The sequence below is a fragment of the Castor canadensis genome, chromosome 16 (genome assembly GCF_047511655.1).
Source record: "Castor canadensis chromosome 16, mCasCan1.hap1v2, whole genome shotgun sequence".
Taxonomy (NCBI): Eukaryota; Metazoa; Chordata; class Mammalia; order Rodentia; family Castoridae; genus Castor; species Castor canadensis.
In genome coordinates, this window is record NC_133401.1 from 66364677 (window position 1) to 66378562 (window position 13886).

The 13886-nt window shown below is 39.6% G+C and overlaps 1 protein-coding gene across 1 annotated transcript in view; it reads left to right on the plus strand.

Annotated features, from left to right (window-relative positions):
• Znf879 (zinc finger protein 879) overlaps positions 1 to 13663 on the plus strand; it is a 41034-nt gene extending 27371 nt beyond the window's left edge. Inside the window, 2 exon segments of the mRNA XM_074057441.1 lie at positions 9265 to 10087; positions 10090 to 13663. Of these exon segments, the coding sequence (XP_073913542.1) occupies positions 9265 to 10087; positions 10090 to 10151 (885 nt within the window). The 3' untranslated portion in view covers positions 10152 to 13663.
• The last annotated feature ends 223 nt before the right edge of the window (positions 13664 to 13886 follow it).

Here is a 13886-nt window from a genome sequence, read left to right on the forward strand (position 1 = left end):
TTCCTTGATTTTTTTCCCTGCTTGCTACTTCAAACTACCCTTCTGGCTGGTTTGTGTATTTGGCTCTTTCACCTTTTGAGATCGTTCTCATCACTTTTAGCTACCACCCTTCTGAGAATCTCCCCCAAATCTCTGTCTTCAGGCCTACCCTACAGTTCCAGTCTGTTTTCCCAAGTCCTTATTAAATATTCCACAGGGAAGTCCCATCCTTCCCGCAACATCAGCTCCCTTTCCTGCTTGCCTCCCTTCTGTGGCTCTTCTATTCTGACACACCCCAAAGCTTCTGCTTTTCATTGGCTACTTTTCCAAAAAGTAGTGGTAGCCCATGAGTTTAAAATGTGGGCTTAAATTTGACTTTAATTATTACTATTATTATTATTATTATTATTATTATTATTATTTTGGCAGAACTCAGAGCTTTGTACTTGCAAAGCAGGTGCTCTACTGCTTGAGCCATACATCCAGTCCTTAAATTTAACTTCCTGGGCTCAGATCCAAGCTAGGGATTGACTGTGGGCAAGTGATACTATCTTTACACCTCATTTCCTCAATTTAAGTAGGGTTAATTACCATCCATCTTAGAATTGGTCTAAGTGTTAATTACAGTAGTAATCACAAATGTAATTGCTGTGCCAGGTACTGTGTATTACTGTGTGCAAAAATATTTATTCTTTTCATCAATTAACTCATTTAATTCTTCCGGGAAGACTGTTAATATCTGCGTTTTACAGATGACAAAACTGAAGCACAGAGAAGCAGGTAACTCCATCAAGGTCACACAGCTGGTTTGAATCTAGACAAGACAGTTCAGACTGATACTGTTATGGTCTGAGGAAGTACAATTAAAAGCCTGAGAACAGTGCGTGCTACACGTTCACATCTCAGGAATGCTAACTGTGCCTATTCCTGGTATCAGCAGCAGCTGCCACATTGTTTTAGGGCCAGCCAGATTTGGTGTGCCTTTCCTCATTGGGCTAGGCTTTACTTTGACTCTTTAATTGTAAGGAGGAGAGCATTTTAGGAAAAGAAGATATAAAGACCAGCAAAATGCAGTGCAAAGCATTGTCCTGCTGTGATCTAGGCTGCCCGCTTCCCAAAGGTAGGACACTTCACTGAGCTTTCCCACCCCCAAGCAGGACAGACTTAACTTCATTTTAGCAAAGGGAAGATGTTGAAGAGTTTATTTTTAGCTCAGAGCCAGTTTTTGTGGAAGCTGATTCAATATCCTGTATGATTAAGTGTCCTGGGGACCCAGGGTGACCCAATCACTGATCTTAATACTCTAGTTGAGCCAGTGCAGTAGTCATATCCAATGTCAAGTTCTGTACTCATTCATTGTCCTGTGGGGCATGTATCTCTCTACTGTTAGAAAAATTAAGTAGCAAATAGCATAATTTTGGGGGAAAATATTTGCAAATTTTATAAATATCACATCTCTTTCCATATAATGTATAGTTTCTCATCTGGAGAAAAGGCATGTGGAACGTGGTGCTGATTGCTTAGTAGGTACAATTTAATTACATCTTTTTTTCTGCAGTAATTTGGCACCTATTTTTGGTATTGTCACTATTTAAAAAAGCTTTTTTAGAACAGTTTTAGAGAAAGGTTGCAAAGGTGGTAGCTTAGTTTCCGTACCCTGCACCCATTTTTCCTAGTACTATCTTATGGTACACGTGGTACAATGACACATGATACTGATGGCTCATTAGCTACAGCACTCACTTTATCCACATTTCTGTAGCGATTTTTTTTTTTTCCTAACCTAATACCCTTTTTCTGTTCCAGATCCCACCTGGGAACCTACATTGCATTTAGCTATCGTGTCTCCTTAGACCCCTCCTGGCACTCAGTTTCTCAGACTTTGTTTGCTTTTTATGGCCATTATAGTTTTGAGAAGTTGTGGTTTGGATTTTGTAGAATGTCCTCTATTGTAATTTGTGTGATGTTTTTCTTGTTACTAGTCTGGGTTTTGGGGGAAGAAAACGGCAAAGGTAAAGTGCCATTTTCTTTAAATCATGTCAAAATTGCATACTAAGAACATGACTTTTACCACCGTTGATGTTACTTACCTTCAGGACCTGGCAGAGGTGACGTTTGTCAGAATACTCTCATTTCTCCTTCCCACAGCATAATCTTTAGAAGGAAGTGACTGTGTGTAGCCCACACTTAAGGAATGGCGAGTCCATAGAAATTATTTGGAAATCTGCAGGGAGGATTGCCACCTTTCCATTTATTTATTTATTTACTTATTTATTCAATCATTTAGTTGTGTTAGTATAGCAAACACAGATCTTCCTACTGTCTGTACATATCAATTAGGCTGGTTAAATTTTTTTATTGGTTGCCGTGACGTTTGCAATATAAATTTACAACTAGTCTATGTTCACCTTCAAAGAAAACTCTTCTGTCTCGTGGATAGTACAGGTGCCTCCTAACCATATTCCGAGTTCTATCCTTCCCTTCCTTCCGATATTGCTCTCATTCATTTCACTTTTCCATATGCTGTAATCACCCAGTACACTGCTGCTGTTACTAGTCTAAGCAAGCATTTATCTTTTAAATCAGTGAAAGGACAAGAACACAATATGTTGTCTTCATTTGTTCCTTCTCTCTTATTCCTCCTCTCTATATGTCTATTCCAGTTTCTGATCTACAGTATTTTCCTTCTCCTCAAAGAACTTCTTTTTACCATTTTCTATCAGATAGGTCTGCTGGTAATGGATTCTCTCAGGTTTTGTTTATTGGAGAGTCTTTATTTCTCATCCATTTTGAAAGGTAGTTTCACTGGATAGAGAATTCTAGGTTGGTGATTCTTTTCTGTCAGTGCATTAGATATTTCACATCACTGTCTTTTTTAACTGCATAGTTTCTAAAGCAAAAAATCCACTGTAAGTCTTACCCTTTTACCTCTATCGGCGGGATTTTTTTTCTGTCTTCTTTTTTTTTTTTTTTGGTATTTATTCTGATTGACATTTTCTGACCTTCCTTGATTTTTAGTTTGGTGTATGTCATTAATTTGGGAAATTCTCAGCCATTATTACTTCAGATATTTCTTTTGTTCCATTCTCTCTTCTGGTGTTCTAATTTCACAGTAATTTTAAATGAAAAGGTATACGTGATATATTAGCAAGAGACTAAGGGGTGTAAAACAGCAATAATCATTTGTAACTTCTCAGTTTCTCTGGGCCAGGAATGTAGACCTGGCAGAGAACAGCTTATCTTGACTGTACAGTCTGGGGTCTGAAAGGCTTGAAGTCTAGAGTCTAGAATCATCTCAAAGTGTCAGTCACTCACATGCCTTGGTATAGACCCTCGCTAGGCTGTTGGATGGAGCGTGTGATGCCTCCGTGCATCTTGGGCACATGACCTGCTGGCTAGGCGTCATTGGTGACTTCTGTGAGCCAGGTGGGAAGTCTATTTTATTACCTCCCCTCAGAAGCCACAGAGCATCGTTTCTACTAAACTCACTGGATCTGCACTTACCTCTTCACAGGTTCACATGGGGGAAGTATAAACTCCCTTCTGGGTTGAAGAAGTATCAATGTCACCTTGTAGAAAGAGCATGTGAGGTGAGAGATAAATTGGTGGTGTCATCTTGAGAAAGTACAGCCTACCACACCTGTCAGAATTTAAATGCATAAAGACTTTGACTCAATAGTTTAAATATAAGTATGCATGTAACCAGAGATACCTGTGTGTATGTGTGTGACAACCAAAAACAGCAGCCATCTTAATAGCCATCAAGAACGGAAGCAGTTATTTAATGGAAGCTTATTTAAGCTATGGGTTTGTATGTGACATTACCTGCTACTGACCAGTGCTGTATGCTAGAACTAGAATGTGAACCATGAGTGAAACCCACATATCTAATTAAAAAATTTCTGGTAATCACATTGGAAATGTAAACAGAAGCAAGTAAATGAACTTTAATAATATGGTTTATTTAACCTAGAATGTCCAAATATTAAGATTTTTCACCTGCAGTCAGTATTAAATTTTTGAGATAGTGAGTATATATTTGTGTGTGTATGTATGTAAATGTATGTGTGTATTAACTAAACATACATGAATTTTAGTAATTCATCCAGTGTGTATTTTATACATACAGCACATCTTAGTTCAGAATAGCCACAGTTCATGTGCTCAGCAGCCACTTACGGTTGGTGTCTGCCATATTGGGCAGAAAAGCCATAGACAAATCATAAAAAAATTTGAAAGTAGATCAAAAATAGATTATACTACATGGAGAGAATCAGTATTTGAATGACCATTGACTCCTCAGAAAAACAAAGACCAGAGAAGAAGAAGATGACATGTTACGTGCTGAAAGAAAGAAGCCATCAGCCCAGAAGTCTAAATCCAAAGAAAATTCTCTTTAAGAACGAAGGTGAAACAAAGACATTCTCAGACAAAAGAAAATTCAGCTAATTTATAATCAGCAGGCCAGCATGACAAGATATAATAAAGGATGTTTTTGAAGCTAAAAGAAAACTGTGCCAGATGGGGACTCTGATTAGAAATGGAAGGTACTTGATGAATATAAAATACTGTTTTCTGTCCACTTTTTAAAGATACATGTAATTATTTAAAGCAAAATTATAATATTGTATTGTGGGCTTGTAATGTAGGTGAACACCATGTCTATGACAATGGTGGAGATAAAATCCATTTGCATCTGGGCTGGAAAAGCTGTTTCTACATTTGGAAAAGCCCTGTCTTCTCTATCTCTGGGGGTACTTGGATGTCTGTTTTTTGTTTTTTTAATGTTTGGTCAAAACAAGATAAGGGGTGATGATTTCACAAGTCTTGCTTGATTGTAGAGAGTTCCTCCTTTGAAAGATTCTGCATACAGATACAGAGACAATGAAATAAAGCCTGTGTGCCAATAAAGGAGGTACAGTGAAATGTCTCTTGGACTTCCAGGATCCTTTGCACCCTCCTTCTCTTGCTGCATTCTACCCTTTGCCTTTAAGTAAAAACCTTACCAGAGTATGCATGGTGAAGTGTGGTGAGTCCTTTCACCTCCCTGAACTGGGAAAATATAGCAACCAGAGTTGGTGCTGGTGTCCTGTATGCTTGCAAGGTTCTTGTATTCTATGTGAAATAATATATTTGCTCTAAATAGACAAAGAATAACAAAGAACGTATGTTGCAATCTTCAGAGCAATCACTAAAAATGCAAAGAGGTATAACTGAAAAGTTAATATATAAATTAAGATGGAATCGGAAAAAAAATTCAAGGGCTGAGGGTGTAGCTCAGTGGTAGTATGCACGCTTAATATTTGTAGGCCCTGGGTTCCATCCCCAACACTGCGAAAAAAATAAAAGGATTCAAAAGAAAGGAACACACACACATGCACACTCACCCACACACGCGCGCACACGCGCACACACACATGAAGGGTATAAAGAAGTAAGTGAAAGATTGCTTTTCTGCCGCCTCCGCAAGTATCGAAGAATAATCAAGGGACGGCTTGTGTTCACTTGGATGTTTTGTGAGTACCAGAATATAAATTTACTTCATTCTACTTTATGGGTGTATAGCATTTCATGGAATAAATGAGATGTAATTTGCTTATCCTTTCCCTTATCTTCAGTCTTTCACCACTGTATTGGTTTTCTATTGCTGCTGAAACAATTTACCATAAATCCAGTGGCTTAGAGCAATGTAAATTTATTTTTTACAATTGTGGAAGTTGATATCCCCTTCATGGCTTATGGTGAGGCCGTCAGCAGGGCTGTTTCCTTCTGTGACTCTAAGGGGAGAATCATAGTTTTTTGACCTTTTCATCCTCTAGTGGTTACCTGCAGTGCTTGGCTTGTGGCCTTTCCATCCATCTTCAAAGTCTCTGCTTATGTCTGACTCTTCCTGTGTCCTCATGAGGACCATTGTGAGTGCAACAGGTCAGGGTTCTCAAGATCCTTATTGTAAAACAGATCTTCCAAGTCTCCTTTGTTATACATGTAACATTTAAATAATGTTGCAGTAAATATGCTTGAGCAAATGTCCCTGCTCACTTGTGTGATTATTCTTATGACAGAGTCCTAGAAGTAGCAGCCAAGGTCAAAGTGATGTACCTTTTACCTTGTGATAGATTCTTAGCAAAATACCCACCAAAAGCTGTGTACCAGCTTTTACTCCTTCAGTTCCTTCATACGAGCATTTCTCTCCCATGCTTTCTCACATTTGGGGGCTGAGGTTCTCTTGGAATAAATTATGTTCTCCATGGTTCTGTCTTGCTCCTGTGTGGTCTTGCAAATCATTTTTGTTTTTTTTCATAGTCAGTGGAAACCCACATGACAGAGAGGTGTGTCTGCCCACCACTTTGTACTTCATCTTTCTAGACCTGTTTTTTCTACTATAGGATCTTCCCCATAGCATTTTGATAGGGCTTATGGAGACAGTGTATACACAGTTCCTATTGTAGTTCTTAACATGGTCAAGAAACACTAATAGTATTTTATTATTTTGTGTCTCAGAAATCCTTTTATGTTTCTGTTTTGCTGTAGATATTTTTCTTGACTTGCCACCATTTCTCTAAGTGTATTCTGATTTTTATTATTTTTTCTTATGGTTTTTTTCTACTGGTTTTATTATTATTTCTTCTGGTTGCCTGGGCCTTTCATTTAGTTTGGATTTTGAGTGGAGGAGGACATGCTTAGTCACTGAAAGATCCCAGGGTGGAATTTTAATCCCGTTAGCAGGGACTTTGCCTCTTTTCCTTTTCCCTCCACAGTATGTGGCATATGTCTTTGATCCCAGTGGGTCCTCAATAAATACTTGTTTAATTAGTTAACAGGTGTTTAAAAAAAATTAACACAAATTACTGACTTAAAATATTTAGAATTCTGAGATGTTTTCAAAATCACTTGCTGTGCAACCAGCGTCACCTTCTTGCCGAGTCTTCCACTGAAGAAGGTGGGCCTGGTGAGCAGCGGGTTTGTTCTTACAGGAGTCTGTGACATTCTGGGATGTGGCTGTGCTCTTCAGCAAGGACGAGTGGTCGCATCTGGACTCTGCCCAGAGAAGCCTGTACCGGGAGGTGATGATAGAGAACTACAGCAACCTGGTTTTACTGGGTAAGGGTCTTTCCTCTCGTGAGCATCTCAGAGCTCCCTCTTTGGGGTCCAGAGCCTACAGTTGTCTGCCCTATCAAGCGGCTGGGAGAAGTTGAATCTCGAGAAATGGAAGTATGTTTTCACTGCCATGTCCTCTAGGCTTTTCTTTTCTCCTTCCCTACTTCCTCACACCCCACTCCCAATCAGTTTCCTCCATGCAGGAGGCCAATGACTAGAACCCAGGGTAGATTCTGAAAAACCTGCAGGACATGGAGATGTAGAAAAAAATGTAGGAACACCCTGTTTTAAAGGCATTCCTTGCCAGGGCCTTATATTTTGAATTAAGCCCTGCTTCTTGTTCCACTGCCTGGAAGCTCCCTGCCCCACCTCCCAGGGCTAGCTTCTCTGCTGCAAGGTGCAGGTGTGTGGGTGTGAGCTCTGGCTAGGACTGCTCCTTCATGTCATTCGTTCAGACTCTCCTTCCTCGTGAGCAGGGATTTCAGTTTCAACACCTGAGCTGATTTGCCAGTTGCAGCAAGGAGAAGATCCCTGCATGGCGAGAAGAGGATACCCTCCAGACTGTCTGGGTGAGTAAGCGCCTGGGGAATGGGCACACAGGCAGCCAGAGATGTCAAGTCATAAAGAGGCTACAGCCTGGAAATACTAGGTCCTGTTGAGATGCTCAGGGCCAGTTGTGTTTTATTTAAACTGGAGGGTTTATTTATGTACAATTATTTAATTTCATGATGCAATACTAATCTGTTTTAGATTGAGGATTGAGGGAGGAAAGCCCAGGTATAACCCAGAACACTGTAGAATCAGCTCAAGCTCCAGCTTTTCACCTATGGTGGGAGCTGAGCTCGGGCTGGGCACATGGCAGATCTCGGGACACATTGATATCATACAGCTCACAGATTTTCCTTATTCTCAAAAGATCCCCATGAAGAGAGTGCAGTGTTCTGGTTGCAGCTTATTAGAAGAAACAAGTATGTAATTTTTCTTTATGATCACATAGAAAGGGGAACGTGATGGAAGAGTAGTATGAACAATTATTACTCCTCCAGTCACAGGGGTTAGATTGTTGCAATGTCTGATTTACCCCATACTTTTCTTCTTTATAATCAGCATCTCCAAAATAGATCAAATATTGTCAGTCATGTAATTTTTACTTTAGAGGATGTGATTCGAACTCAGGGCCTTATGCTTGCTAGGCAGGCATGCTACCACTCAAGCCACACCCCCAGCCCATGTTGTAGTATTTTAAATCCAAATAACCTCTTTTAACCTGACTGTTTCCCCTTTCACAGAGTATGTATAGTATGAAATTACAATCATATATGATACCACAATTTTAAGAAAAACAATCCAAATATTTTTAAATTATTGAATATGAGGTTTCAGAAAGAACACAGAATAGGAAGGAAGGAGGAAGTGAAGGGAAACTACCTGCTTATTGCTAAGCGTATGCAGAGTGGGAAGTGATGAGAAACTGAAGAATTCCATGTTATTCAGCTCCAGCTTATCACCTGACATTGTTCTGCATCCTCAAACTGTCTCCTCAGCCTGTCCTGTCTCCCAGGCTGCAGTCACTTTATATTCAGTGTTAATTTATCCAGCATGTTCTCCACACCCTCCTTAACTTGCTTCCCTCTCTTTCCATTATCCCCCAGATTCAAGTCCCCATTTGAGATCACATGGTATCAAAACCTCTTTTGTAGGTGCTGTCACCAATTTTATTGTCCTTTTGATGCATCCATTTCTCTCTTTTACCAGAGGAAGCATTAATTTTTCTGATTCATTTCAGATTTCAACAGTTGGTCTGAGATACATGCATTGCCTCCTAGACAGGACATTTTTGCCAAAGAAATGTCTCCTGAGATAATAAAGAAAGAATCTACTAAGTATGGTCACTATGACATCAACTTTGGAAAAGCTGTGAAAACTGAGAGCAGGATAGTACAGAAGCAAGAACAGAAGCCCCTTGGGAAAATGGCAGCCTCACCCGAGCAGACTGTGAGCAGAGATGGGAGCCCCACAAATGATGCACTGGGGAAAGCCTCACTCATAAATACCATGTTTGTTTCACAGCACAGTGTTCCCGTAGAAAGGATACCCAACATGTATTATACTTTGGGGAAAGATTTTACACAGAATTTTAATCTAATGAGATGCTTCCAGATTTACTCAGGAGCAAAACCTCATGTCTGTAATGAATGTGGGAAGAGTTTCAGCCAGAGTCTTCATCTTCTCGAACACCAGAGGATTCATACTGGGGAGAAACCCTACAAGTGTGGTGAGTGTGGGAAAGCCTTCAGCCATAGGTCATCCCTCCTCGCCCATCAGAGAATCCACACTGGAGAGAAGCCCTACAAATGCAGTGAGTGTGAGAAAGCCTTCAGCAGCAGCTCCACCCTCATCAAACACCTGCGAGTGCACACGGGTGAGAAGCCCTACCGCTGCCGGGAGTGTGGGAAAGCCTTTAGCCAGTGCTCAACCCTCACTGTGCACCAGAGAATCCACACTGGAGAAAAGCTCTATAAATGCAGCGAGTGTGAGAAAGCCTTCAACTGCAGAGCAAAGCTCCACAGGCATCAAAGAATCCACACGGGCGAGAAGCCCTATAAATGTGGTGAGTGTGGAAAGGGCTACAGCCAGTTTCCATCACTGGCTGAGCATCAGAGGCTCCATACAGGAGAACAGCTGTGTCAGTGCTTGGAATGTGGGAGAACTTTCACTCGCATCTCCACCCTGATCGAGCACCAGCGAATTCACACTGGACAGAAACCCCACCAATGTGCTGAGTGTGGGAAGACCTTCAACCAGTATTCATCCTTTAATGAACACCGGAAAATTCACACCGGGGAGAAACTCTATACCTGTGAAGAATGTGGGAAGGCCTTTGGTTGCAAATCTAACCTGTATAGGCATCAGAGAATCCACACTGGAGAGAAGCCCTACCGGTGTAGTCAGTGTGGAAAGGCGTTCAGCCAGTACTCATTCCTAACGGAACACGAGCGGATCCACACTGGAGAGAAACTCTACAAGTGTATGGAATGTGGGAAAGCCTACAGCTACAGGTCAAACCTTTGTAGACACAAGAAAGTGCACACTAAAGAAAGACTCTATAAGTGGAAGCAATATGGGGCACCTTTTCTCTACAGCCCTCCCCTTACTCCGTATCATAGATTTCTGAGAGGAGAGAAGCCTGTGACTTTTGATTCACCTCTCTAATCGTTCAAGACTTCTCATTGAACGATAATGAGAACAGTAGAGGGCGTACACTCCCAATACATTTAGTCTTTACTTCTCCTGCAGCAAAAAGCCACTGAGCATGGGTGACTGATCTGTGAAAATATAAACAACCCTGACTTGTCAACTTTATAAGGACCATTACATTCTAAGATTTCCAAAAGCCTTTCATTTTTAAATTCATAGAAAAAGTGTAAAAGGTTTTACTTTTTTTAAAGAAAAGCATGAATAATAGTTGAATGTAAGTTTTCTTTCTCTCATTAGACTATCAGCTCTAAGAATAAGCTTCAATATGTTAATTTTCTTTTAAAGATAATCACTGAGTTAAATGGGAATACTAAAGTGACGGCTGACATAGGAAGCTCTCCTTTCACAAAGAGAAGCTAAAGATAGACAGGAATTTAACCCTTGACAGGGACACAATGAAGCTTTTCCTGAGTTGCCCTACAAGTTTTAGTTATATAACTTTTATGTATATACAGTCACGTGTAACTTAACCGTGAGGATACGTTTTGAAAAAGGTGTCGTCAGGCAGTTTCATCGTTTTAAGAACATCACAGTGGCCTTGCACAGCCCTAGGTGACCACCTGATGTGATCAAGGGACACAGTAAACACAAATTGGATGTGCCTACTGCTGGCGCAACACAGCGTACTGTTTTGTAGTAAATTTTTTTGTTCGTAGAAGGTATGTACTATGAGTTTTAAATGATAAAAATTATAGTAAATACATAAATTAGCAACATAGCTGTTCATTATCATGTATTATGTACTGTGCATAACTGTATGTGCTACACTTTTATCTGGCTGGCAGCACCACAAATGGATGTGTTGTGCTAAGATGTTATGGTGGCTACAATGTCACAATAGCTGTGATGTCACTAGGCAACAGGATTTTTCAGTTCCATCATAATCTATGAGAGCTCTGTCACATATGTGGTCCATGACTGACCAAAACATTGTTACATGGCACAGAACTGTATACACATATGCACGTATACATGCATATTTGTGTGTGCATATGTGTGTGCTTACATATGCACAGAGTTTGGAGTATTTTTTTCAAGACTTTGATGATTAACAAATAGTTTTACTAAGTTAGCATTTAGTTTTTAAAATCTAAAATTTTGACCAAAGGGAGACTTTTCCTTTTGCTGTCCAATATCATTTCTTACGATGAAACGGTTCTGTGTAGCTGAATAGCGTTGTCTTATAGTACTGTAGAAGGTGGGGTAAGCTGAAGCAGGTGCAAAGACTGCCATGCAAATACTCTGCTTTCTTTGCAGAAGGTAGATGTTTGGCAGAGCTTTTGACTATACACCTGTAACTCATTACAGTCAGTAGCAATTTTAATTATAGCCCTTCATTTTACCAGTGGATTTAAATTCAGGAAGAAGATTCTAGGTCTAGAATCGAGGTCGGCAACTGGTTCATTTCCATCCTCAAGTTCCAAGAACACTATTTGTTTTATAACCTGGTTAGGCATTTTTACCTTGGAGGGTTCCCCCTCACTTTAATCTTAATAATTGTCTTAAAATCATACTCTTTTTTCTTATGAGTCTCTGATTGTACCTGCCTTTATAAAAGTTGTACTTAAATCCTTTAAACCAGCAGAGGTTCAGATGGTGGTGCTGTTTGGGGTGCTTCCCATACAAGGATGCTCTTTTATTACACATCTTTTAGGAATTCTTATGTGTACAGTTATATATGAATATTTTACTATTAAACAGCCTAGTTATCACTTTAACATTGCCCCCCTCCATGCTTATTTGCTTCAGGTCTGTATTTGACTTTGACAGTTGGTATCATTTAAAAAACTATTTGCTAGACCCTTCTGTCTGAGAGGTTTAAAAATTAAAACAAACTCAGACATTCAGCATACTGTACCTCTGAATTGACTTGGTTATCTCATCAGGAAGGCTTATCTTATGTATTTAGGTATATTTATAAGAAAATAGTCTTTTAAACAGACCTCAGTACTTAGCTATTGTACCCAGTGACAGCATGCTTATACCCGAATTTTGGTTTCTGAATGCATTCCCCACTGAGAGGAACCAGGGCTCCTTGGAGAAATGGCTGATTTCGTATTTGGAGCAAGGGAAATATAAGGTATACCTGTACTATCTTTTTATTAAAAAAATGAGATAGCATTCAAGAATTATTGGAGTAATATCAGAAGGACACGGAACCAACTTTAAAGTCTTCCCACTGGGTAATTTAAGACAATTTAAGTATCAGAAGGATTAATCACTGGAATTGGGTGAAGTACACTAAGAAGAAGAAAGCTCAAAATGATGACAATAGACAAAATAAACTCTTTATAAATCATTTGAAGAAAAGCCACCTTTCAAATCTATGAAGATTAGATTTAGATTTAGAAAAATCACCATTTTACTACCATTAATGTAATTAAATCTGGCAAAAAGCAATGGATGGTAAAACCCACTAGGTGACAGAAATTGAGGAATATGGTTTACGTGATGTAAAAAGATCACAGATACCCAGTTGGGCAGTGTGGTACATGCCTATAATCCCATCACTTGGGAGGTAGAAGCAGGAGGATCACAAGTTTAAGGTCTGCCTGGGCTACATAACAAGTTCCAGGCCAACCTAGACTACATAGCAAGATCCTGACTTTAAAAATAAAAAATCACAGATCCCAATTACAACAGAAAGCTTTGCTTTTATAATGAGATCTGGCTAACAAACAGTTTCATTGCTTGTGTGAAAAGCTGACATCGTGTGGCTTCTGAAGAGATGCAATACAAAGCATGCTAAATCATTTTTGATAGGTTACCAGAATGTCCCATGAAGATCTATGTAAATCTTTTCTCGAGACTTACCTTCCTGTTTATAAGGACAAGAGCAACAAGTATAATTACACAGTAACAGACAAATGCTGAGTTTGGAACATCATACAAGACAACTAACTGACCAAGACTTCAAAAAGCCAACATATGAAGACAAAAAAGTGGACTTTTCTAAGATCCTCAAGAGACAACCGAATGCAAAGGATAGTCCTTTATTGGGTTCTGACTGAGAAAAAATAAAACAACTTGAAAAGACATTTGGGGGATAGTTGGGGAAACACGAAGGTAGAATGGGTATTAGACGATGTGGTATGTTTGATTTTCTTAGAAGTAACAGTGTTTTGAGGTTATACAGGATAATGTTCTCATTAGGAGATGCATGCCGAAGCTTTTAAGTTTGAAAAGTCACGATTTCTGTAGGATATTTCCAAATATGTAAAACATTAATTAATTGTTATTGAATCTTTGTGGTGTACAAAGATGTCCGTTGGTTACACTTTAAGCTTTTCTATGTTTAAATTTTAATAAAAATCATGGCAAAGAGTGATCGGATAAAGTGATGAATATGAAAGTTCCAGTCACAGTTTTCCCAGCAGATTCTCACTGAGTTCTAGTTTGAGAGTGTATTCTCCAGGAACATGTAATCAGTGGAAATAGGTAACCTTGGGGTGGTACTGAGTCCACTGTAAGTGGAGTCAGCACGCTCCACCTTGTCTCCCACTGGATATAAACTAGTGCATGGAGCAGCTCTCTGGGGACCCTGAGAAGTA